Below are 27,461 nucleotides of genomic sequence, written 5' to 3'. Positions count from 1 at the left end.
TGAGTTGTACTAACCAGGAGTGGCAGAGGCTGCACCCCAAAAGCCAGCCCAGGAGAACAACTGCAGCTCCAGCAAGAATCACCCACATTACGTCAACAAAGAAAATTCAGAAAGCAGGTGGCAACACAAGCAAGTGCTTCCTCAGGTCTCCAAAGGCCTGATGCCAAATCCCTATGGCTGGCTGTGAGCTCCAAGCACAGCTTTCCTCCATGGCCAGAGTATGTGTATGGTTTCTCTCACGCATCTATTCAGATGTCTAAACAGAAGTGGAGCTTATGCTGTCATCTCCCCATTGAACAAAGGACTCCTACTACATGGTTTTATGAAGCTCGTAGAAGCTTAATTATTTTTTTGACACACGCCTTTCCTCCCACTGCATTTGCCAAAAATTACTAAAGTCTGCCAACAGACTGAAAAGTAATTAGGAGAAGATACACACAAGGTAGCAAGATTACCCCAGATAAATTTCCTTTGGAACCCAGGCTAAAAATTACAGCATTATATTTATTAAAAGAATCCCCTGAAGCCATACTTGTGATTGCTATACTGCTGTTACTGGCAATACAGCAGATTCTTAAAGCAATTGTTGGAGGATCATTATTTGGTTTATACAAATCAGATTAATTTCATCCCTCCTAGCCAGAAGCCAGCCATTTATGAACACTTTTCCTACCTGCTAAATGGGGATAATAGGTACTTACCTACTTCAGATGTGGTCTATGTGCAACAGACCACAGTGGTACACAAACAGTAGTATAAATATTTTTAAAGCATTGTTCTACATTAAAAAATATTATAAATATTGCTCCAAGATTAGCACATACACATTTTATACTTTTTGAATGGCTGCAACCTTTTAAAGATAGTAGCACAACAGAGAACTAATCCTAAGATGCATTTAAATGTGATACCAAGGAAACAATTTCTTTAGCAATCTTTTAAAAAGTTAGCTTGCTTCTGCAATTTAACTCAATACTTAGGAAGACAGTGTGCTTTACTGGAGAGTTACATTGCTTTAAAGAATGTCTGACAAAGAAATAATGGGCTGGGAAAAGTTCAAAGCAGGCCTTTCTCAAACATTTCCTTCTTTGTTGGTGCTCACTGCCAAATAGTGCATCTCCTTATCCTTGAATTCATCTCAGTCATGCCGCTGATAGAAATTCAGCTAATATTTCCAACACATTCAGATCCATTAATCTACCTGCTCCCTACTGTCTTCTTGAAATTCTCAGAGATGCTGCTTGTTGACTTGCAACACGAGATAAACCTGTCTCATTGCTGTTCACGCAGGGGGCAGCTGGTTGGGATGACATCTTTCCTCCTGGCACCCATGGAGATCCAGGGATGGTGCATGTGCTTTGCACAAGGTAGAAAAAAGCAGGAGGCTATGGAGGATGAGTACAAACTCTGTAGTCTTTGAAGAACAGGCAGTGTGAGAAAGGTGTCTGCACCTCATACAAGCATTGGGGACATTTCTCCTCCTTCCGCCTCCTTCACCAGAGGGTTTTTGAGCACAAAACCATCCTTACACGCTCCACAACATCCAGGCAGTGGTAAGAGGGACCATCACCTGCTTCCCCACTTCTTCCTCTCCCCAGTCCTGGTTGCTGTAATGCCTGTACAGGGCTGCACACAGCATTAATCTGACACTGGGTGAAAAATCTCATGCAGATGTGCTTCTCAAGTCATCAGTCAAACAGTGGTGGCCTACCAAATCACCCCAAATAAGCAACTAATGAAGCACTGTATTTTTAATTATAGAAGAGTCTTATCAGCTTACCTGAATGCATTTTGGACTTCCCACTTGTGCCCTAATTTAATTACTTGATTATGAAAAATGTAGAGCCGGTATTTTCAATGAGCGCTGAGAAGTCTCCTGTTCCTTTGCATGTACCCAGCAAATGTTATATTGCAATTGTGTATTGCAATTGCAAAGTTATAAACTTCTAGCCTGTTATTTCTTTTTTCAGCAGGTGTTCATTTTGCAGGATTTTAACTTATCAATGTCTCTTTGTCATATACAATACTACTAGCTCTCTACAAAGATGTAAAATGCGAAATCACAAAATAATTATCACTTAGTGTCATTTGGATATGTTTTACAAAGAAAAATAAGAATTTGAATGAGAAAGTCAGAAAAAGTCAGAAAAAACCAACATTTAATTACAAAAGAACATTTTTAAATTAAAAAAAACACCAAACAATGGCACTAAACCAAAAACAAAGTTATTTAAGAGATCATAACCACAGGTTGGTTGCAATTTTATGCTGAAACTGTTAGGAACAGCTGTTCCTATCATCTGCACTTTGCTCCTGATTAAAATAACACCTAGAGTTCCAGTAACAAGTAATCTTTCACAGAACTATAACGTATGTGACATTACATGTCAAAAAAAAACCCCTTATATTTATTACAATAGATTCATAAATGTTTACCTAAGCATTGTACTGCTTTGCCACTCTATTCCTTCCATTTGAAAAACAGGGAGTTTGTTCTACAGAAAAATGTAATTTGTCTTAGACGATGTGTCCATAGTGGCACGGTGCTATACCACGTGGGAACGCCCAGATAGATGGAGCACTGAGGGCAGTACAGTCACATTAGAACAATTTCCTCTTTTACTCATCCTGCTTTTTAGAACCAACCAGTGCAGTGCTTTTTCTTCATATGAAGACAGCCTTTAACTTTAAGAAACAATAAATGTACACGGCCCCAAAATTGTTCATATGCTGTGGATAACTAATCAGCAGATGTCTAATTTTTCTATGACCTTTCAGAGTTCTATTTCACTGCTTGTACATAAAAGGGAGAGTTCCAGTAGTTACTTTGTCAACACAGGGCCCACGTCCAAAGCTCAGCAGAAAGGTCCTTTATTCCTTTAATCAGCTTTGATCACGTAAAAAAATGTAATTCAGTCCTTGATTGCATGTAGAATACTCCCTATGAGGTCAGTATAAATCTCTGTGTGCATTGAAAGAAAGTATTTCATTCCAAGGATACAATTTCACAGTAGTTACCTCAGATAGTCAGCATGCAGGTGTAAGCACTTGAGCACAGCTGAGCTAGTTTATAAATAAATTGTGAAGTGGTACACAAACTAGTGAGCCCAAAGTGTCGCTGCAGAACAGGGGCTCTGGAGCTCCAGGCCACAGAGCTCTTTGTGCTGCACCAAGCCTCCTCAGTCTATAATTCATTATCAGTGAATTCCATGGGGAGCTTTCAGTTCTTTCCTGAGTGGGGATGGATTTGCAATAGTTCTCTGTTGGACCACTAATTTTAGACAGCATCTATCAGCATAAGGGAAATCAGAACTTGATTTCTAGCCTCGTCCAGGATAAACCAGATACATAGCCGATGGTAGGTAATACCCACAGTAGACCCTTACAATGGTTTTGAGTGAAAGGTTTAGTGGTTTGCTACCTATGGAATTTAGAGTACAGTTTCCTTCCACAGTTATTTTATTTTTCCTGAAAGTTTTTATTATGCTAGTAGCTGAAAAGTTTTGGCAGTTCACAAAACTCAATCAGATGCCCAGAAAACCTGAAATCAGGGTATGTAACATGGCTGCAATCACTGCTGAAATACCTAAAAGGTTTTTCTAGTGCATGACAATATGCCAGAAAGGACAATGCCAAGAGTAGTGAGCTTTAAAAAGACTCACCTTGTTATGTGGTCCTTTGTTTTTTTCTTCCTTTTTTTTTTTTTTTTTTTGTAATAATCTCAAGAGCACAATCAACTGAAGTAAAAATAAAAATACTTAAAAGATCTAGCAAAAAAGCTGCATAGAAAGCATTTTCACAGTTGTTTTTAAATAGTTTTCATCAAACTTTAAATTAGGACTTCCAAAGACAAAATAGATTGCATTGCAGTTTTTTCCTGTGAAATTCACAGTAATTTGGGAAATTCATATCACTCGGTCAGGTATTTTTAATACTGTACCATTCAGAAGTGCTGATCAGGAGCCGGTTTTCTATTGTACTAGCATTGAAAAAACCTATATGAACACAAAATTCTACACAAACAATTTGTAGGTCCTTAATACAAAGAGTTTAAACATCTGCTTGAAAAATAAATTCTTCTGACTCAAGACCTACCAGATGGGAGGTAGCTTAGTGCCATTAAAATATTTAAGCTACTTATATATAAAATATATAAGGAACTTTTGCTCATTTCAAACTTGAGTGGGAAAACTGTGCTATCTCCAAAATTTTTCTGCAAGTAAAACTGAAAGTTTACTGGTTATAACTGTTGGGTCACTATTGCCTTTTTTTTTTTTTTTTTTTTTTTTTTTTTTTTTTAACTGGATAAAGTTCTATTAATATACATAATGGTTGAATGTTAAAAGGACACACTATCCCTTTGAAACATTCAGCTGTACAAGGTAAGTCCACAGGTTGGAGGTTTTGCTATTAGTTATGATCTTAGCTCTGTTTAGGTTTTATAACCCACTCAGCATTTGGGTTGAGCTGGTATAGGTCCTTCATGTAGGTATCATCATCAAGGCAGCGTTCTCCTAGAAACAGAAAAGACATGTGTTTACACCAGTACCAAAAGAAAAATGAAACAACTTCCAAAGTTCCTGTTAGTGCTTTATTCCATGTAGATTTTCAAAGTCTCTCTGTGGTGTTTAACAAAAGACAATGCACATAAAAGTTGGAGGTGCTCCTACCCTCCCTGTAGGAGAAGGGACAAGAGGAAGAAGGAAGGATAGAAGGGGCTGTTCTACCTCTGTGACATATTCTAGGTCAGATTTCTCACAAAGACCATACAGATGGGAACTCCCCTCTGCAAGTAAGCAATGTCCTGATCCTCTCATGATTATATCCAAAAACTACATTCACATTTGCATAGAGGCTCTTTAAAATTTCAGGTTATTTTCCCCTTTTTAAATGTTAAGTTTGTGCAAGGTTTTTCCTTGCTAAGAAGGTGTCACTCCCTGTCCTCCTCCTCTTAACTCAGCTGTTCTGCATAGCACTTGTAATAGTTGCTGTCCTTGGAGGGGAAAGTAGTACACTGTTCTTGGTGCACTAGATGCAATTAATTTATGTCTAGTAGCTATGAAGAAAATAGCATATGCTGATCCATCAAGATCTGCACATTCTTCCCATTTTCCTACAGGCAAAGCACTATCTCATGCATTTGCAGCTCTGCATCACAGCTCCTCTTCTACTCTGCTATGCAGTTGTTTGGGGTGGATGGCTCATGCCAGACAGACGTTTCCAGTACTCCTGAGATGGGAGGCAAACACAGGTGGAATGTTGCAGCTGAGATTGTCTGCCACCTCTTTGGATGCCCTGCACAGAGCAGGCAAGAAGGCAAGACTCTCTGCTCAACCAGGCACAGACTCCATCTGCTCCCTCTAGGATTTTAATTCAAACCTCTGTGACCAGTACTGCCCATGTTGCTGACCTAGGTCTTCTCCTTTGCTCAGTACAGCATGTTCAGGCAGTGAGAGCATGGGGACAGCACTTTGCATGTCCCTATCCAGCCAGTCCCAGGCACAAAGCAGTGGCAGAAGTCCCATCAGTGCCCTGAAGTCCTACAGTGTACTGACTACTAAAGAAACGTCTGCAGACTCCAGCAGCTGCATCTGCTAGAGGACAAGATCACAGCATTGTGCTTGTTATAATTATGAGCGTTAAGTGTAAGGACATAAGTGTGTCATGAGCCCCTCAAGTCTTCTTGTTTTGGGCTCCCTCTATATGAGTCAGGCACACTGGAAAGAGAGACAGATGGCAAAAGTCAGGACAGCTGGTTTACTTAAACCTGTACAGCAGGTTAAAGGCAGGGAATTTCTCTTACTTCAACTGAGAGTATTAATAAGAACTAACAAGGACTGATTAAAGTTGAAATCCTCTGGAAGTAAACCATTCAGACAGAGAAAACATCTTTCTAAACTATGTCACAACAAAACAAAACAAATCTGCACTTTCTCTAAGAGAAATACAATTTCTATCACATTTTAAAGTAACAGTAACTTGTTCCAGTTTCACTGGAATTCTGTTACAAAACCTTTTTTCCTGCAATGATTACACCTCTGTAGAATAAATAAGATATTCTCCTCTTTTAAAAAAGTCTGGGATTGCAACCTGCTTTAATGGGCATAGGAAATGTATGTAGATACTGGATTTACAAGAGAACATATAATACATTCATCTGGCACCCAACTATCTTGGTAACTTATTTACCAGACTTCGTAAAGACACTAAAACATACCTGTTGCAGGTAACATAGGTAAGTGCTATTTTAATTAAGTCTTTTGGTTTAGACAAACATGCAAAAAATTATTTATAGTAGTGATTAGAATAAAAGAAAAATGCTAGAAGTAGCAGTTTACACACAGAATTGAAACTTGCAAAAGAAAAATTACTGCATGTAATTTTATAATGCCATGTAAGTTTAACAGGTCACAGTTAAGGAAAAAGTAAATGTTAAGTCCAATCTACTACTGCTTTCTAGTTCTCCTTTTGTTTTCCTGAGCATATGAAAAATACTTTGATTAGAAACTGATTTCTAATGCAAAAATACTCTTGCATTTGTGGAAGAAAACTTTAGAACTGTGCTCAAAAATTATCCTTGGCATTAACCTTGCTGGTCTGCTATTTACTTTAATCAAAAGGATCTGGAATAAGCAGAGCAGGGAAAGATTAACTGCTGGAAAATTTTATCACAGTCATATTTTTGGCTGAGCATTTTCTTCCCCCTAAAAGAACCTGCAAGTGACACTCAAATGCAGAACACGAAGAAATCTAAGTTCACTTATTATGCCTCAGTACAAAGAGATGAATAAGATGAACTTCAAGCACCTTTGTATCCAATGTTTCTGTGCTTATTCACTGTACCTACATATCAGGAACATCAGTTAGAGCTGCCAACTTCCTCTGGGACATACAATAAGATACTACTAATATAATGATCACACCAACATCTCTGCTGCCTTCTCCACAAGGTTAACTGTCTGCTTTAGTGTCAGTGAGAATGAGGGACATGAAAAAAAATACAACCACAGCAAAGCCCATGGACAACATGCCAAGGAATCCTATTCTAGCTAAAGAGGTCATTCAGAAGCCATTCTTACCAATATTTCCTCCTATTTCATAAAGAAAGACCTCTTCTCTCTTGAGTGTTTGGACATTTCCACTGTGGGGAACAGAACACAATGAACGATGATATTACAAAGGTGCTTGTGGATCAGCCAAGTTATGCTAATTAAAATCAGCACTGCACCCATCACAAATCCTTACTGACATAATCAGTGAACAAGAATACCCTTGCATACTAGTGCAAATTAACAGTCCTGCAAGTGAGCAATACACTAGAAAAGGTAAAATAAGTTAAATATTAAGAAGCTGCAGGTTTTAGGAAAGAATTTTATTGTTATTAGCAAGTAGCTTGATATTTACCCTCTGATTTTTCTTTTACTGCTGCTGCAAAAATAAGTATTTCCCTCAAATATGCCATATTTCAGAAAAAGCATTCTGGTTGGGTGGGAAAAAAACACATTCTTGCTGGATTTAATTGTACTGCAACTAAAAGAAGTAAAAAACAGACAGTGGAAAAATGAAGTCCCTATATTAAAAAGGGATTCTATTATTCTCACTGCTTAATTGTAATAATATATACTAAAGCCCAGCTAGAAAATAACTTTCTGACAATGGTGTAAAACTCTAAGAACAGCATTTAGGAAAAAGCAGCTTCTTAATCTCAACTAGTGTATCATATTATTGCTTTAGATCAATAGCTAGATATGATGAATATGTGCATTAATTTTATTTTTTTTCAAAAGATTGCTTAAAATTTCTCCATTTCTAAATGGATTTGAATTACTAAAATGTAGCTTTTGTTTTAAATAATTTAATGTGTGTGACATTTTCACATGATTATACTCCAGTACCTATTATGCTGTTATACAGAAATGCATGTCCTGGGGGTGACTTTATGATGCTTGCATTTTAAATAGATTTATATATATAAATGCATTATATATTTACATAATAAATTCATTATTTTAAAAAAAAAAAATCTTTCTTCTTACCTCATTCCTCTGTTTTCTTGAAGTTCCCTTCTGACTTGTCCTCACAAAATTACAAAACTATTCCTGACCCATCAGATTAAATAACAATTAATTTTTTACTAACAGCACTCATGTATTCCTAAAGGCTTCCTGAGCTTTAATAACATATAAAAGCATTAATTCCTCAAGCGTGTATTTTGATGGCTAAATTCAGCCAAACATTTCATGAACTGACCCGGACTTTGAGTATTTTAAAACTTTTTTCTTGATATAATAAATGAAGAGACACTTCTCCCGACACGATAACAAAACAAAGATGTGTTTATACCTTTTCTGGCTGAGAAACCTGGCTACTATATCACCAGCTTTCAGTTCTTCTGTCAGCTGTATTGCCATGGAAACTTTGGAAAGATGAGGCGCTTGCACCCGTATCACTCCCTGAGGAACATCAGTCTGCAAAGCAATAAGAGTGGTGGAACAAAGCTGCTAGCAGCTGGCTTTGATGAGCTTCTCAAAATACAGTGTGGAATAAGTAAGTACAGTGCTCTGCACTTCACTATTTACTTCACTTCTCTACAAACATACAATAACTACGCAGCAGTTCAGTAAATTACATCCGACCTTCAAAGCTCTTTTTAACAACAGGGAGAACTTCAGAACAAAGGAGCAATAGTGTTCAATTATTTTTCAAAGATGTTAAGAATAACAATAATAATTATTCTATATTAAGAACACCCTTTGATATTATAAGAAGCATGTGACACTGATATGGAAATTTCTTCCTGCAGGCATGAAAACCAGGCAGTGCCACCACACCAACCCTCTGCCAAAACTTCTGGGAGAAACCTGTCCAGTTCCATTTAATCTGAACTTCCTGCCCCCCCCAAAAAAAAAAAAAAAAAAGAAAAAAAAGAAAAAAAAAGAAAAAAAAAACCCACACAAAGTACTGATGGTGGTGGATCAGTCTACTTTAAAGGATTCTTCTTTCCTTTTCATAAATTTCATTTTTAAAAACAGATATAAAACCAGATATTCACTACTGCAGGTTTTTCTTCCTATTTCTTATTGTCCAGAATATATTCAGCTAGGCAACCTGCCCTATATAATAGTCTGATTATATAATGGATTTGTATTTTATTTCAACCTACAAGTCCTTGATGATGAATACTAATCATATTAGCTACAAAGGAGGATAAAGGACAGCTTTTCTGTTCCACTTGCAGGTACATGACATTTGAAGTTAGAAAAGACATAATTTATTTGTGAATAAGGTCCTAATTTCTGTTCCTAGAAACATTTCTATTCCTATAACATTATCATTTACCCAAACCTACTCATTTTGAAAGGAAAAGAAAGTAAGGATCTCTGCATTCAAAGTTGATTATGACAGTTCATTGTCTCCTTTCCCACCACACACATCTCCATTTACCCAGTTGCAAGGCTGAACATTTTTTTCTTCCATAATCAATGAATAAATCTGGGCACCTGTGAATCTAGAATAGCTTCTCTGAAACCATCAGAGTTAAATGAGTATAGAACAAGTACAAACGTGAGCAGAATCACAAGAACAGCTTCCTGAGACAGATGAAGGCTCATTACTACACAAATGATGAGTTACAGTAAGCAATTTTAACCAAACAATCCTTTTGTGTCCGGTCTTATTATTTATCAATTTAAAAATACTAGACATCATAACTATTTCTGTCTAAAGCAGTATGAATTATCATACTGAGAATTTGCTATGTACTAATTGTGGAATCAGAGACTCATAAGATTGCAAGAGATCGCTATGAGATTTCCCATAGATTAAATTTGTCACATCTGTTCTTTAAGACCCCCACCTATAGAACCAGTGTCTATAGCCATCTGCTAGGTAGTAAATCCTGCTAAAAATTTTTTTGTCTCTTTCCAAACTTTTGGGATCCTGGCAAAAAGAAATTACATTTTTAAGGATGAAATGATTGTTTATAGATGTCCCTATCTGGTCTTCCACCAAATTCAAAATGGTAAATTTCAACTAGCTTTCATTTTTGTATACATTTCTTGATAATTGTGTCTCAGCTGATTTTATAGGAATTTCTCCAACTTTCAGCTGGATAACTTTTTTTTTTCTTTGCTACACAGCAGGCATATGATAAATTATTTAAAAAGCAGTCCACTTTGAGTATATGAGAAAAAGAACAAGAAATGTCCACAGAGCTCTAACATTATGGTCACAGATCAAACAGAATAATTACTTTGTTTATTCACAGAGAATCATTATTAGCTCAGCTAATTATGCATTTTGCCACTTTCACCACCTGCATTTCCAGGAGAAATCATGCTCAGCTGCACAATATGTTCATGCTGCCAAACTATATAGAGAGTAGAACCTTAGCATCCCCTAGCCAATACACAGTGCAAGTTGATGGGAAAGAAAATGTGGCCTAAACCCTCTAAGAGCTGAATGACAGGGCCTATTCTCTGCACAGCACAGTCCAAAATACCCAAGTGAGGGGCTTCATATCACAACATATTAAGCTATGAACCTACAAGAGGACTGACAACCCACTGAAGAGTGGGTCACCAATGCTACTCAGTTTGCAAGTTTCCTCCCCTGCTTCACAGGCCCTCTCAGGTCAGATTTAAAACACTGCAACCCCTGGCTGAATTAGGCACTTGCATTATTAAAAAAACTGAAGACAGAACATCTTTGCTTGATGGAAAATACATTGGCCTACAACATTTAGTCTGCAGCAGGAACAGCAGTCACCTGTGAGGTACTAATCTTCTTCAAACCCTTCCTTTTCAGAGGGGCTTAGAATCTATATATCACAGAGAAGAACAGCAGCTGCCTGGCTACAGGATCCACTAGGTAGATCTCTCCCAGTTAGGTATGAGAAACTGTGTAAGTCTCTCCCAGCTTCTTCTAATCCATTTTTCGTGTCCCACTTGAATATTTTTCACACTGCAGAGAGAAATGTGACTATGCAATATTTTCATAATTAAGGAATATTATGCATACTTATTAAAGGTGTAAAGTATACCAAGCAGGTATGCGGCATGAACATTATGAAGAACAAAACTGATTTTCAAAAGGTTCTTGCTACATGCAAAGCAAAGGCTGAAAGAAATTCAAAGGAGTTGTTCTCTTTGGGCTGAAAAATACTGCACCTAGTTTGGGACAAAAAACTAGAAAACCATACACAGAGAAATTATTTAGCAGGTAGCAATTTTTTTTAAAGTAAATAATCTGGCACTGCAATGAGTGACATATTCAGCAGAAGTCAAAAGGTTATTCTGAGTAAATTCAAACAGATCATGCAAAAGAAGGGTGTGGGATACAATGGGTTTTATAACCTGCAGTAGCTCAGCCCTGTTGTGCTGTTGTGCTGCTCACATGATATCACCCTTTTTTGGAACAATTGCACCATACAGAGGAATACATGATAGATGCTAGAAATGTGACTAAAGGCAGTAGGTAAATTTCCAGTCCTGAGGGCATCTTTCTTTGTCTGTCTAGAGCATTATTCAAGCCCAACACCAACACAAAGACTTAATCCCCAACACTGACTTGGGGCCATAAGTATGCATAGGTATTCCAAAAAGCAATTAACCCTTGCAAGCCCTCTAATATCAACCACTCTCAACACTGTACAGAGATCTCACCTGTAGTTTGCAGTAAATGCTTTTTAACCTCTGTCTCAGAGGGGAAATGTGATTGATAGAGAGGCCTTATCAGAGCTAATATGAAATTTTATCCAAATGAGCTGCTAATAAGAATTCAGATACTGAGTTATTTCTGGAGAATATGGAGGTGACTCAGGTTCTGCCCATCTATGTTTAATCATGTAGGGTGCCACAGCAAGTGTTAGAAAATAGACATTTTTCCTCAGCTTTATTCGGCAGCACACAACTTAATTAGGTATAATGTTTAAAAAAAGACTGGATGTGGAACTTGGTGCCATGTTTTAGTTGAGGTGTTAGGGCATGAGTTGGACTCTATGATCTTTAAGGTCTCTTCCAACCTAGAGATTCTGTAAATTCTATGAAAGTTTCAAACATGTTTCCCTGGAGTGGGAAATTCACCACGTCTGGGTGCCTCACTTGCAACCTGATAGTTAAATATAGTTCAAGAACTGCACGGGAAATTTACCTCATTTGTAAATTAAAGCAGTATGAATTGAAAACTAGGGAGAAGGAAAACCCAAATAATTTTTTCTGAAAGAATAAGACATTTTTTTACTTGAAAAATGTATAAATTGTCATTCACAATGAAGCTTTATCAATTTGTGAATATGATTTTAAGATTAATATGTTCTCAAGCACCCAAAATTACTGAATGCTTGCAATAAGTATGAAGGATTTGTAAAATATTGTACCATTTAATTTTGACAAAAATCTCCACAGAATTCTAGGGCTTAAAAAAATCATTGAATAGTAACTTTACATTTACATCTGAATAAGCATATTACATGTGGCTTCAGTTCTATATCCCAAGTAGATTAGAAAGGCATAATTTACTCTAAAAGACCTCAACCCTAACTCCCCAGTGGATTAAAAAGACATATCTTTGCACTGAATTATATAAAAAAAAATCTAATATCTGAACTTGAAACGGCATTTACTTTTTCCAGTGCATTTGCTGCTATTTAGGTGTTGAACACAGGATGGCAGCATTAAGTGTCATCACATTGACTCAAGTGAATTCAATTCGATTATTTTCCTATTAGACCAAGAAAAACAAATTCCAGTGTTTAATTATTTTAAAATCATATGCAATTCATTTGGTGTAAAGATTCCTGAATATAGACAGATACCAAGGCAAGGCAAAGTGATCCCTGGGGAATTAATCAATTTTGGACATAAGGATACCTGTCAAATACTGCATACAAAACAAGGTAGAAACACTGAAATGTAATTCTCCAGCAGATTCTGGATATATAGCATATTCATTTGACACATTCTATTTGCTTTGGCTTAAAAGCTTAAAAAATGCCTTTATAAGAATATGACAACCCTTCTCTTGGTAGCAGTCTGACATACACACACTTTGTAAGAAAACCAGACTGCTCAGAGCAGACTGCATTTCTACCAGCGACCACAAGATGACTCTACCTCACCAGAATCTTCACTGTGATTTCAACCCACAAGGGGATACGTTCATACCACCCAAATCTGATACGTTTTCATTATGGTACCAGAATACACGTATTTGGTATTACCTGTTCGTGTATTTAAACTAACTTTGGAATAATGTATTTCAAATGCTTTATAATTAAGGTACTATATTGTATAGGCTAAAAAGTTTCAAAAAAATCATAATTATAAAAATTATCAACAATTTCAACATGCACAAGATGTATTTTTAAAGTTTTGATGTCAGTGGGAACAGCTCAACTAAAATCTTTCTGAACTACAGGAAAAATTAACCCTACAATTGCCACAGTATTTTTGTATTTTAAGGAGTGTGTGAAGAGTGTTATGCTGAAACTTATGCCTTGACATCACTGATGGGTATGGCAGAAGCCAATTTCCTAAAGGAGAGAGATACTGAACTGTGGGTTATATACACTGGGGTAGGCTGGCAGTAGCCACTTGGACAGTAGCTGCATAAGAAGCAGTTTATCAGTTTTTCACATTTGTTTCTTCCTTTGGGGTTTCTTGGGTTGGGCAGGTTGTGCATGTTCTAGCTAAAGACAGCTAGTTAGGACAAAGTGTTCAGTGCTTATCATTTTTCAGAAGAGAAATATCCTGAAAATTCTGTGAAGCCAAAGAAAAAACCAGTACAAACCTCTAAATGTGTCATGTCAGTAACCCACAAACTGTGAAATCTACACTGAGTTGCTATCTATTGACAGTCTCAATTAAAAAATGTATATATCCCCTCTGCTACATCCACTTTTTCACTAAAAATTACAATCCTATTCATAAAGCATTTCAGATGTATGTTTGCTTACATCATTAGGAGTCTTCTCCTGTTTCTCATGCTTTTCCCGGTCATATGCCATCTTTTTCAGAAGTTTCTTCATAGCTTTGTCCTTTTTCTCCTTCTTCGGGCTTTCAGCATTTTGTTTTCTCACTTGGTTAACAATAAACTTTGGAATCTAGATAAAATAAATATAGAGTAAGCATGAATAACTGCATAATTTTCTTACCAAAATTTTCTAAGTGGCCAGATTATCAGGTAGAACTCAAAAACAGTGTTTTTTTCCAGTAATAACTGTAGATTCAAATAATATAAAACTGTGAATCAGTTTTAAAACCACTCAATTTGTGATAAAATATTCTATTCTATAACTGCTTAGGGGAAGAGATGTGGAATCATACGGCGTTTTTACTTTTGTCAGTCAAAAACATTCACTCGTCAGTATGCAAAATGGAGCTAATTACTTTTCCTCACATGCAACATAGGTCAAAATTGTTTCAAGTTGCTGATGGACAACACATCTCCAACTTGTCCAGTTTGTCCAAGCTAGAGCTTTGCTTAAGACCATGACACAACTTCATGCTTTATTAAAACATGTTTTATATAATACTAAGTTTGGCCCAAAAGGGCAATGAGTTCAAACACTGTGTTTCCTGCTAATATCTCTAAGCCAAAAAGAATTGCCCACAGCAATATATACTGATAGACCAAATATACATATTCCCCAACGACTTATTTTTGAGTTCACCTGTAGTACATACAATATTAAAACTCTGACCACCAGAGCTTAACATCAGATGTAATATTTTTGTTTTACTCCCATAAGAGCTACCCATGACCAAGAACTCAGCTGGATCCATCTGATCCTTTTCTAAATCATGGATGTAACTTCATATGACTTCTCTATTCAGATACCCTGTTGTGAAATTTATCATCTTCCACCCCCGCCTAAAAACACACTTACTGTCCAGAGAAGTTTTTGGTACTGAATCATAAAGCGCATGACATTTGCTGTCCCAACTGCCATAACAAACTCGCTTTGTTCAATAGTCTTTGAGCCAAACCCATGAAATGTGAAAAGGTTTGGTGCCATCACCATCGCAACATTCTTCAACGTCATCTTATTTTTGTCTCGGTGATCAATTACTCTTTGGAGGAATTCAAGCAGTACCTGAAATAAGAGCAGGACTTTCAGCCCACCTCTGTATGTGAATTGTGAAGCACGTGCAGAGTTGAAAATGAACATATGAGTGAAACACAATGTTGCATTTTTTTTGAAAAAGCTCTTAACTCCTAATAAAACCACATTAAAAGCAATCAATAATAGAAGTGTGACTATATTTATCCACAGAACAGTAATGCAAGTTTTGTTTCCTTCAAGTAATGAAGTAAAACATTCTTCTTGTTTTTGTGGGTAGCATTTGCAAAAGCATTCATGCGACTTTGAGGCCCTGCACAGTAAGGTTTGTTTCAAAGCCTTTGTTATGTAGGTGTATAAGCAGCATCCCACAGATGCTTGCGAAGACATTACTGTTGGCATTTGTTAAACTGAAAGTGAACTCAATAGTGCCAGCTGTCATGGTTATGGAAACATGGAGTGGCTAATTCTGTAAGGTAAGCAATTCACGAGTAAAGCACTGCATTGTGAATGACAGCCAGTGAAAAACTGGCAATTTTCAATTAATTTGGTTCCAGATATTTGTAGCTCAGCCTTCTTGACTGCCTCCACACAATAATCAACTCAAAGTCCTGTTTGAACAGTAAGACCTAGTAGGATTTTTGCCTGTAATAGATGATGCTCTGCATTCTACACAAATCCTGCATTCATTCTTGATTGTAACAGCTCTAACAGTAAGCATATTCTGAAAAAAAAAAAAACATTAATAGCTTTTCTACAAAAGGACAAGCACAAACTGGAAGAATCCATGTAATATGCTACAAATAGCAACAGGAAGTGTAAATGTCTAGTTTATTGAGAGCACAGAGAAAAGTGAGGCATAAAAATGAAGAGCTAAACCCACTTCATAAAAGGAAACTCACATTCATCGTATTCTAACATTGTTTATTTTTTGTACTGGAAATAATGACAGATGCAAAAAAAAGGGAGCAAAACTATTGAGAGAAAAGAGAGATTACTATTGCAATCCTGGAAAAATGTCAAGTCACATTCTTTAAAGTCATTTGGGAGGAATTAGGTCCCTAAGTTGTTTTTTTCTCCCAAAGTTATGTGAAATATGGGGGAATAAAAAGAATCAGTAGTTTCAGCATTAACTTTGAACTGAAATAAAAAGACAACAGCATTCATTACAGTAGATTGATAGAAATAGAGAAAACATTTATGCAGGAAAACAGTATTAACAATTCTAACCTTCAGAGTGTCTCTGTTTGCTTCAGGTAGAAGGATAACCAAAAGATTCAAAGCTTGCAGTTGCTGTTTCCTCGTTGGGAGATCTGCCAATAAAGCACACAGACCTCAGGATTTTGAAATTGTTATTTGTACTCTTCAAAAAGCACAAATTCTAAGTTGAAACTTTTTGCGAAATGCTAAATGCATACACATGGCTAATTATCATAGCATGACAAAGGACTGGCAGATGCTGGTTTTCTGATACTTATTTCCAAATATTCTTTTAGGATTCAGTTGGTGTGTGACTCAGCAGTCTTTTGGCAATGTTTTCTAGATGCCTTGTGATTCCTTCTTAATTTTGCTATGATACAAGAAAGAATAGCTAACTGTTCTTCCCTTTCTGAGCCTGTGCCCCAACACACCAAAGGGTATATTCAACACTGCTTTCACAGTTTCTCTGGTTGCCTTCAGAGTCGCACGATCTCCCAAGTCACCCACACAGAATGAATACCACATGTAACTGAGTAAGGGAGGTCTCCAGCGACATAACCAACAGCAGCTGCAATGGCAAACCAGAAGGGATAAAATCAAGAGCAGAGAAGCTTAACATGTATCTACAGCAGAGAGTGTTGTACCAAATGAGGCAAGCTATAATTAAAGAAAAGTAACGTTGCTTCTGCCTTTTACCAATTGCTCAGTGGTGCATCATTCACCCAAGCTGCACAATGAATGCATCCCTACACTCCTCCATCTCCTAGAAGAGCTCCTACATTCTGGAACTGCAGAAAGCGCCACATTTGTCACTTGTGATAAACTTCCTCCTGTCATGCTTTAGAGTACAAGCTCTGGCAAGTCTTCTCAGAAGATTCCCAATGAATCAGGCCATGCATAAAACAAGTGAAGAAGGAGATAATTGCACAACATAGTTTTATCACATGATTTCAAAATTCAACAGGGATGTTCTCATGCATCCTGCTGAGATTCCAACTGGTATTCCCAATACCTTTCATCAAAATCAATTCAGGATATACCACCAAACAAAAATAAAAGTTCATTGATGAAATAAAAAAAACCCTTGCTGACTACCTTCTACCATACCAAAAATTAAGGATCTGAAGAAATGAGTGGCAAATTGTATAGCCATTTAAAACATCAAGTAGTGAGTAACGTTATCTACCTGCTTTAGAAAGACATACATTAAAAGTGAGGCTTAAGTTTAGTTTCAAAACACCATATGTCACAATATTCAAAAAAAGTAATGAGAATCAATCTCTTCCTAGGAACATAAGCAAAAATACAATTCCAAAACAATTAAAATTCATTACTTAAATGAAGAGTTTCTGTCTGCTTACCTAAGTAACAACTGAATTTTAGTTGCTTACATTATTTAAATTAGCAAATTAAATTGTTCAATTTATGTTCTTTAAATATTTAATTCTAACTACACTACTTAGTCACGGTATCATGAAAAAAAGATGGTTCTTTGTCTCTACACTAATCTTATTGCATACAACCAACATGACAAACTATTTAAACAACAGGAGTCTATGAAGTGCTGTGTCTGTTTTGAAGCAAGTCCTTTCGTTCAGTATAGAAAGTGGTTTGGATCCTGGCATCTGAGTACTTCTGGGTAAGTAAAACCACATAAGCCTTCAGACAGCTCAGGAGCACAAGCAGAAACCCACCTGGCTCCAATCACTATCCAGTAAATGGAACAACCTTGTAGAGCTCTTTGCTGCCAGCACCATCTGAAAGTGTTCTGGCCAGTTTTAACTTGACACTCAGTACTGCAAAATCAACAACAATGTGTAGCAGGCCAAAGCACCAGCCCCCTACTCCAACTAACCTGACAGCATTGAAAGGCAGCTCAGACCTGGGAGACTTGACACAGAAGTCAAGAATTTTTAAGAATATTTGTCAGTCTGTCTGTCCATGTGAATTCTCTGATCCTGCATTTAGCTCAGTTGGTTGAAGCATGGTGCTAATAATGCCAAGGTTGATGGTTTAATCCCCATATGAACCATTCTCTATGAAAGCTCCTCTTAGAAATGAGCCATTGCTCTGCCTGCAGGCAAGGGAAATAGAACTTGCAGTCCTGTGTTGACTGGGGAGTTAATGTATGTGGGTTCTCACTCCGGATTCATTATCACCAACCCCACTCTCTTCTGTTAAAGCTGGTATGTTTGCTGTATTGTAACCAGTTGGCAAAGAGGGCATTTTCACAAGAACTTACAGATCTCAAGGGATCACAGACTACCAGCAGTTCTGACTATTCTGCTCTAACTTCTCCTCTTATAAATGGATAAAAGACCCTAAACAGTATAAATTATCACTTGTTGTATTTCCTGAAGAGCTGCTTATCTTTGTTATGGTTTTCTTTTGAAGCAAACACTACTTATAAACTAATACTGTAATATACATTTTCTGTGTAACCCTTGTATACCCCTTAACTACTATCAGAAACATTAAGAAGTGAAAATGTGCTTTCACAGTATGTGTAAGCTATTAAAATAGCTGTTACATGAAAAATGCTATTTGCACAGTAGCAAAATTATGCCCATCTTTTCCCAGGAGAACTCATATTGTTGTTATTCAATTTGCTTCTCAGCAAAGAGGCACTTCTTTGCACGGCTATCAATTCTTTCAGCAGAGACAGAAAGGACACTACTCACTCTGCACATCTTGGAAAGCTTTGAGATATTCTACAGTGAGGAGTGGCTGAGGCAGTTCACGGATGAAGAGTTTTAAAAGACTTGCTGCATCATGTTGCTTCACATTTTCCCAGTTGAAAGTCCCTTCATAAAATTTTGCTTCCAGTTCTTGGCAAAGACCCTGAAATGCAATGGATACAGAGAGCACCAGTAATATTTGGCTGCTGAAGTCACACGTTATACACACAGCAATACTTTCCACACTTTGAAAAGGGAGGAAGGACATCTGAAAATCGCTTAACTCCAATTGCTGCTGGTCTTTTGCTACAAAACAGATAAATGTGGGATCAGAAGTACTGCAAGCAAACACACATTAACAGGCAGCAGTCAAATCATATGGGAAAAAATCCCATGGGCCTGAGCAAGTGCCATATGGAATAAATACACAGTAAGAAACAGGTATCATACTCAAGCACATAAGGGTCATGACTTCCCCTCCGCCCAAATTTTAAGACTGATACACAAAGCAATTCTGAAACTGCTACCCAAGGGTGGTGCTGCAGTGCATGCATGGCCATTTTCATAAACAAATAAAGCAATTATGAGTGTTGACACACAGCTTCTTATCAAAATATACACTAAGGTGAGGCTGGTTCTCTCTTTAAAACACAAGGAAGGATTTGTGTAACTGAATAGCTGAATGTCTTGCCATCTACAGGGAAATTCCATGTTGCTGGGCACATACAGCTTTGCCTAGCATGGGGTGTCAAACGTGTCCTGTGTGGAAGCAGACTGTCCTGCAAATCATGAAGTTTTACAGTAAAGAGCTCTGAAAATCTCAGTGGAAGGTCATAACTCTGGGGCTGGAAAAGAATGGGATACTATTGGCAGCAGACATCACCCTTCTGGCCTTTCACAGATGCACAAATAGGAACACACTGCAAAGACCAAGTATTTCTTCATCCATTGCTAAGTATCAGTTCTGATCTTACACCCACTTCATTTATTTTTTTTAGTCTGGTAGAGTGAAAAGTAACCTCAGTATAGTGCCAGGGACCCTGAGGCACAGGTCTCTCACAGGTCCCTCCTTTCTTTTATCTCTGATATTCTGGACAGAAAAGGAGGACAGAGACACTGGCATGTTTTGTAAAATATGTGCTGTGGAAAAATATGGGCATAATTATTTATCTGGACAAGAGAGGCAAATTGAACAGAGGATACATTAGATACATTTTTAAGACACCCTTCTCATTAAATTTAACTTTGTCCAAGTCAAAAATGGATCTACTTACAAAGAAAATGTGGACAGTTAGTTTGATATAAAAGTTGGATATTCTCGACTGTTCTCCAGAGAGATCTTCTGTCTCCACTGACTATATTGGAGGTTCAAATGTGCAACAGTCATAATTCAGATGTCTAAAGTTAAGTGGGTAGGATTTCCTGATCATCAAAAATAGCAAGCTTTAGAAACAGATGGAAATTCTCCCTCTGAGACTCATCACCTTCTCCATCACATTCAGAGCAAATCACTGCAGTAAGTGCCGTATTAAACCTATAGATACAATTATGCATCTATATGTTTAATACGGCACTTACTGAGAGGCTAAGGCAGAAATTTCAACTATGTGTCCTAGTGCTCCAATGCCTACATTTTAAAGTAAATATATTTGGCTATGGGGTATATCCAATGCACTTTAAAAATAACCTTAAAATCTATAGAATATGATAGCAAAGTATTTTTCTGTGTCTTTCTATAAAACTATACAATTAGGAAAATATGTTTTTTTCTGTTTAAGAAAATTAAGGGAAAATTTCAGTTCTTTAGGATGCTAAATTCCTTGCTTTGTAAAAAACTTTCTATTAGAATAACTAAAGGAACTTATTTGCTAACAAAACTATTGCTTAATTTAAATAAGTAGTTCATGCAAATAGAGAGGTTAAAAATAAATGAAAGCCAAATAGTGAATGAGCCACTGCCTGGGAAATTTTATTAAGCTAATAAAATCAAAGAACAAACAAATACACAAAATCACTAAGAAATCACTCCAGTTTGCAGAACCAATGTTAAGTGAAAAATAAAGAATGGAGGAAAATTGAAAAAAAAAATCGTATCTTAGTTACTGGTAAATAAACAAACCCAATTTCCACAATATTCCCTTCTTTTAGTTGTTTCTAATGAACCAGCAGCTGGACCAAGTTCTACACAACAGAAGCTGGCAGACATCTTTGGACAGCTGAATCCACTTAAATGGTCCTTTCTGTTTAGAATTTAAGGCCAGTTCAGACCGTCTTTTTAACACATTGAGCCTTGGCATGAATCACACAGTGTATTTAGCTCCCTACATTAAGGCAAATACTGGGGAAGAGTCTGCATGTAACTGGCACTCGCCCTGCGAAGTGTCGCTGTGCACAGACGTGCCTAACAAGATTGCGCTCGGCGAGCCGAGCACTTATATTGCTGTTCATAAAAATAAATGTGAGAGGTTCTTCAGTGCACGCTGCCTGCCTTGCCCTGTAACGTAGGTTAAGTCTAGCTATTAAAAAAGGCTCACAATGCCAGGGAAAAGCTTCCTCCTGGGGTAGAAAGACTGTGTATGAACTGTTCAGATTATTAAACTGGTTCAGGGAAAAAAGCAAAAGGCTGGAAATATCATGCCAAGAATTAATAAGATTTTGGCACAACTGAATTTGAAATGTAGCTTTGACTCTCCTTCGAACTTAAACTCCAGTCTTTCCCCAAAACTACACTGAGTGAAAGCATAATTTCTCTGGCCAACATAATTCAGTTTTACTTGTAAAGTAATTTTGCTTTTGGTTTTTAAAGATTTTAATAACAATGGGATGCTAAAATATAATTTGTATGACAAAATAAATTCAGCAACCACACATACATTTTGGGGGATGTACATTTGGGGGACCTGTGCAATGTTTTACCTTTACTCGTGTTGAAACTCCTGGTATTCTAAGAAGTCCCTCTGTTTCCAGTGTTGTCTCTTCTATCTGGGCAATCAGCTGTCAAACACAAACCAAATTGGCATGAGCAAAGATGCCAGTTAAAAATTACTGGCAGAGAGTTCTGATATATTGAAGCCTTTATGCTTCTACCTCTCTGTGCATATGCATTTGTGTACACAGATTTGTAACAAGCAGAGGTTTTAACACAGTTTGCAAATGCATTACAGTTCTTGTAGAAGAAAACTTCAATGTGGTTCTTACACATTTTTATGAGTACTATTAAGGAAAAGTTTGTTTATTTTATTAAAAAAGAAACCTGTATGGTTTTTACCTCCTTCAAGCCTCCTCCGAAGACTGAAGAATTCTTTTCAAATATTACTGTGGCTTCAAAATTATATCCCAATCACTACCCTTGTTAAAATGTCTCCAAATCAAAAGAAATCAAAATAATTAAGGTAACATCTCATGAATACTCTAGGACTTTACAAGAAGAGAACTACAGATTTCTAGGCATTCAAGAAGCCTCTGATTTGCAAATTCTGACATTCTCCTAACAGACTCAAAAGTTTGCAGCCCTTCACACGGATAAATTTGCAGAAATTCCATAAAAGTACTTAAAACTTGTATCATATTTTTCCCTAAATAATATGCCTAGAAATATTCACTGAAGGATGGATTTAAGAGTATTTAAAACAAATCTCTAAACGTCAAAAGCTGATGACATAATTTCAGCACAAATAGTTCCCACAATGTTTAACTAGGGCAGTGCCTTTGTTACATGCCTTCCTGCACCAGTGCTTCAGTAAGAAAAATTATGCAACAGAGTTTTTTCCAGTTACAGAAATTAAAGGGAGTTTACCTACCACTGCATTTATGTAACAGATAAATGTCATAATAAAGATTGGACAGCAAACCCCACAAATTTAGAGAACAGCACTAGAAGTGTCACCCTAGTGCATTTTCCCTGGTTAAAAAAAGAAAAAAAAAAGTGCCAACTGGCCTCATTCAACCCATCCTGTACCTAGCTTACACCAAATCAGTGCCTGCTACTCACATCTGCTGGGCACAAAGACACTGTGGGCAGTGTGTGACCTGCCATCATCACCACTTCTGGGGAAGGCAAGTTCTGGTGGCCACTACTCCTTCACGAACACTCACTCCCCTCAGCAAACAGCAAGAGGTAGCCTCTGGCCACCACCAACCTCCTGCCTGTGGGAAATCCCCTCTCCATCTCTATCAGGGCTGCTTTGTATGGCTTTAGCAGCAGGCCAGAGACTGGATTCTGATGACAACACATGAATTGCTATTACTGCCAGATTTTCCAGTTGCAAAACCCCTGACTAAATTATGTTATTATTTTAAATTTAAATTCCTCAGTGAAATAAAAACTAGATGTATTTTTATTTTTAATTAAGCAGCCTTCCTGTTAGCTTGCTTTGTTTCATTTCAGTGATAAACAAGATGTCTTTAAAAGAATGAACAAAATTGCTTTCTTACACTTTATTTAAATCTCCCATTTTTGGAAAGCACATGCTGCTGAGAACAAGCTGAAGAAATGGGAAACTTTTTATTTTCATATTCTTATTTGAAGTAAAACTGTATTCCAATTGATGTCTGCAACTTCCAAAACAAATCACATCTATAAGATATTAATGTTTATGTAGAATTTTTGATGTTGCTAGGATAGCAGAGTGATCAATCACTGTTTGCAATTTGATTTCTCAGTTTATAGATAGTATCTTTTCCAGAAATGTGTTTTTATGATCCTGAGAAAGCAATTTCTGGCATGAATCACACAGTGGTAGTTTTCAGACTGTGATGCAAAACTACTTTGAGATTTCTGCTTCTCAAAAATTAAAAAGCATCTCTACAAACAGAGTGAATGGTGATGATGGAGCACTGAGTTTCTGTCAGTGTTAGGACAGGTCCACACACAGTGTTTTATTTTCTTCTAATGAAATGAGATGTGCTATGCGTGGGCAACAAATCAAGAGTCTCCATCTTCTTTCCAATTATCTCTCCCATTACCATGACACAATATGGGCAAAGGCATATCCCTTTGTACTGAAGCAACAAGTCTTCTGGAAAAGCACCTGCCTTGTGAGTTTATTTCTTGAATTCAAAATAGGTCTGATGCAATGCAAAATATCACATTTACAGAATTAGTAAGTAAAGTTGGAATTAAAATTTACAGTAACTTGGATGGATTAGAGTATTATACTGAAAACAGCTACAGGAAACCAATAAATCCAGGAATAAATGCTATGTTTTTGCCATTTTGCATGTATGTAAGAAGAACTTCTTCATGCCTATTTACCTTCTGAAAAATCAGTGGGATTTTGGTTCCTGGGACCTTCTTCTGATCCTGTTCCAGTAAAAGTGACAGTGGGACACCAAACAAGCCAGAGTCTGAAAAATAAAGCAAAAGAAACTGAGATATTATCCACATCTTTTCCAGTACATGAGATACTGGCATAAAACCACATTTCTGAAGCAGTAAGTCTATTCAATGCATTCAGAGCTATTGACCTTTCGTTTAAAGTGTTTTAATGTCTTTGACAATCAAGTTATTACACAAAACATTCTGGCTAAAAGGATTCATCATCTCTTCCTCGGGAGTTTTCTGTTTTGACTTCAAATTGCCATCCACATATTCTGCAGCAGAGTAAAGCAAACTGTTTAAATGAACCATCTGCCTAGTTCTGGTTTGTAGAATGGATGTGATGATGACCCTGCAATGCAGATCTTCACCACTCAATGCAAGTTATTATAGTTGAGATGGAAATGTCATGAGTAAAATATCCAGAACTCACTAAAATGAGACAAATACAATTATCACCCAGAGTTGTTCTAAACACTTCTCTCTACAAGAGTTTGGAAGTAACAGCTTTTCAACTCCCGTGCTTTTGAATTATACAGTACTAGCAGACTAGCAAGACAACCAACTCACTAAAGGTCCATTTTTAAAAACAGCAAAAGTACAGTTAATTCTTGGTTAAAAAATAACTTCTATAATAGGGCCAAAGCAGTACAAACTTGTTTTTGAAAAGGAATTCAGTTGCTGCTAATTTAGCCCTGATGACAAACTAACCTTAGTCTTCATGTAAATGGGACTCGTGTTATGGCCCAGTTGAACAGAAGTGAATAACCATTTAAAGAGAGCTATGCTAATAATGACCAATCCAAAGTTTGCTGAGACAGAACTTCTCTGTCAGAAGTATTGAAAATTGCTGTATGTGCAAGTTTTCTGGATCAACATATAACAATATAAGTAGTCAAAATCTGCTGCTTGGTATGATGCCATGCCAATATTGAACACAGAACAGATGCAATTACTAAAAAACTGCCAGCCCTTGAGAAAATATGATATACATCAAAGAAAGATCAATTTCAGTGCCAAACCAGAAGTTCTTGTACCTCTTGTCAGAATACAAAGTCTATGTATAAAATACAATGGATTCATACCTACAGGCAATATCCATACCCCATAGCTTTATTATGTTTAAGTCCTTGTTAAATAATAAAAGTTTCCATTGAAATGTAGTTGAAGAAACAAACTCCAGGAGGTCAATAAAAAAGCAGCACTGGGCACAGCAGAGCATTCCCCAGAAGAATGATGTTTTCATCATCTTTACATACTCAAGCACAAAGGAGAAAATTAATAGACCCACCACTGTATGAATCAATTGGCCAAACACTTAAGGAGTGAGGAGGTAAGGGTCAGACAGTGCAACAAGGCACTGAAGGCAGTACATTGCAAAAGCAGATTAGCTTAGCAGAAAAGCTGATGTCATTGTCCACTTCCTACATATTGCCATGAGCTAGCCTATCTTTTTTTACCTTTCAAAGAAGTTTTTAATCAATTCACCATTTTATGAATGCCTGCCATTCAGATAATAATGCTGAGAGTGAAATTCAATTAACAATTAATTTTGTAAGAAGAAGCAGTTATAAGTAAGACCCAAAATACAAGAGAAGAAAGTGCTTTATCTCTGTTTATTAGTGACAGCACAAGTACTTCTGCAAGAAAAAAAATGCATTCAAGGCCTTGTTGATGTTTCTGTGTATGCCTTTTGTATTAAAAAAGCTGTTTACTACTACTGTAAAGTGAAGAACATATTCTGAAGAATCTATTGTACCTTGCTGTGTATCTCTCTATGCTCTCTGTTGCTTTCAATTATTTAAAGTGAGCTATTGCACTGTCACATTCACTGAACCTTGACAACAGAGTTTTGGCCAAAGCAGGCTTGTGATTAAGTGGTAACACATCTCAAGCTCTTGTAAAGCATTTAGTAGAAGCCAAAAATAGAAAAACCAAACAAAGCACTGAAAACCTCTAGCATCAAGAAATTGGTTTCCATGCTTCATCCGCTCCCAAGAAAAGTACTATGATTACATATATGCTCCAACTGCTTGCAGATGAAAGTGACATGGTGCAGCTGTGTCTGCCTCCTCTGCAACAGTTTAGATCTTCACTTTATATGGTGCCATTCATCATAACAACTGCATTATAGCCTAAGAAAATACTGGATGGGCAAGGCCTATATGACACAGGACATTTGTGCCAGACAGAATAGGAAACAGGTGAAAAAGGCTCCCAGCATCTCCCACCTGCAGCAACAAAAGCACAAAAGTCAGGTAGACTCACCTGAATGACAGAATTGCAAAGGATGAAAAAGACCATTGAAATCATTAAGTCCAATTTTGAAAGTAAACCAGTACCTACCTTCAGGTATCAGGAAAAGAATACCCACAAAGAGCACATGCTCATGCCCTTTGGGAATAAATCAGTACAAACAAACTTCTGGGAAGCAACTCTTGTTGCAATGGCATCCTACTAAAATAGTTACCCTTCACTCCTTAGATTATCTGCTCAGTGACTGCCTTCAGTTTTAATTTTAGACAAAGAGCTGGAGACATTATGTCAGTGAACTTGTTTAAAGCTTGCCTTGAGTTAAGGTGTAAAATGAAATGTTGTTTAGGGCCTATGTTACTGCTTATATATTATATATAAATTTTCTGCTGGAAGATCATAAAAAAAAAAATGGTGCATTTTTTCATTGGATTAAACAGATGCAATTGGTTCAGAATACAAAACATCAACTTACCTTTGGTTTTGATTTTTACAGCTTTTTGCTGCTTGAATTCTGTCCCAAGTATGTCATAGAGAGCAGTTAATTCAATCAGTGCTAAAGAATAGACTTTCTTCATGTCCTGAGGGGCTAGGTCACCAATCTTTGTGGTACCTGTTTTGTCCTTCGGCAGTCTGAAATTCTAAAAGTAGAGAATGGCAGCAGGGTAAATAATCTAAGTAATGACAAATTACTTAGCTCAAAGGCTGTGCTTCTTTCAGGGTACAAACTTTCATCATGAAGCTGGCTGTTACTGTCTAAATCAAAGGAGAATCCCACAAATAGGTTAAAAAGCAGATGATCATAAAATTATAGGAAGATTTAGGTTTCCAGTGACTTCTGGAGGTCACTTAATTCAATTGCTGCTCAAAGCAAGGCTAAGTTCAAAGTCTGATTGTTGTTGTTCAAATGAATTTTGAAAATTCCAGTAAACCCTTGTGGGAACCTGTTTCA

The 27,461-nt window shown here is 36.9% G+C and overlaps 1 protein-coding gene across 4 annotated transcripts in view; it reads right to left on the bottom strand.

Moving 5' to 3' along the window:
* Positions 1 to 2,142: 2,142 nt before the first annotated feature.
* ARHGAP18 (Rho GTPase activating protein 18) overlaps positions 2,143 to 27,461 on the bottom strand; it is a 92,007-nt gene continuing 66,688 nt past the window's right edge. For all 4 annotated transcript variants that reach the window (XM_077782212.1, XM_031504375.2, XM_077782213.1 and 1 more), the window contains exons 6-15: positions 26,985 to 27,150; positions 24,194 to 24,285; positions 21,856 to 21,933; positions 18,943 to 19,102; positions 16,292 to 16,374; positions 14,888 to 15,094; positions 13,955 to 14,101; positions 8,344 to 8,468; positions 7,080 to 7,141; positions 2,143 to 4,514 (exon numbers count right to left, since the gene is read on the bottom strand). In XM_077782212.1, the coding sequence (XP_077638338.1) occupies positions 4,423 to 4,514; positions 7,080 to 7,141; positions 8,344 to 8,468; positions 13,955 to 14,101; positions 14,888 to 15,094; positions 16,292 to 16,374; positions 18,943 to 19,102; positions 21,856 to 21,933; positions 24,194 to 24,285; positions 26,985 to 27,150 (1,212 nt within the window). In that variant the 3' untranslated portion in view covers positions 2,143 to 4,422. The remainder of the gene's footprint in view (positions 4,515 to 7,079; positions 7,142 to 8,343; positions 8,469 to 13,954; positions 14,102 to 14,887; positions 15,095 to 16,291; positions 16,375 to 18,942; positions 19,103 to 21,855; positions 21,934 to 24,193; positions 24,286 to 26,984; positions 27,151 to 27,461) is intronic.

This window comes from Lonchura striata, chromosome 3 (assembly GCF_046129695.1).
Source record: "Lonchura striata isolate bLonStr1 chromosome 3, bLonStr1.mat, whole genome shotgun sequence".
In the NCBI taxonomy this organism is placed as follows: Eukaryota; Metazoa; Chordata; class Aves; order Passeriformes; family Estrildidae; genus Lonchura; species Lonchura striata.
Note: the sequence above shows the minus strand (reverse complement) of the source record. Positions and strands in the feature narration are given on the sequence as shown.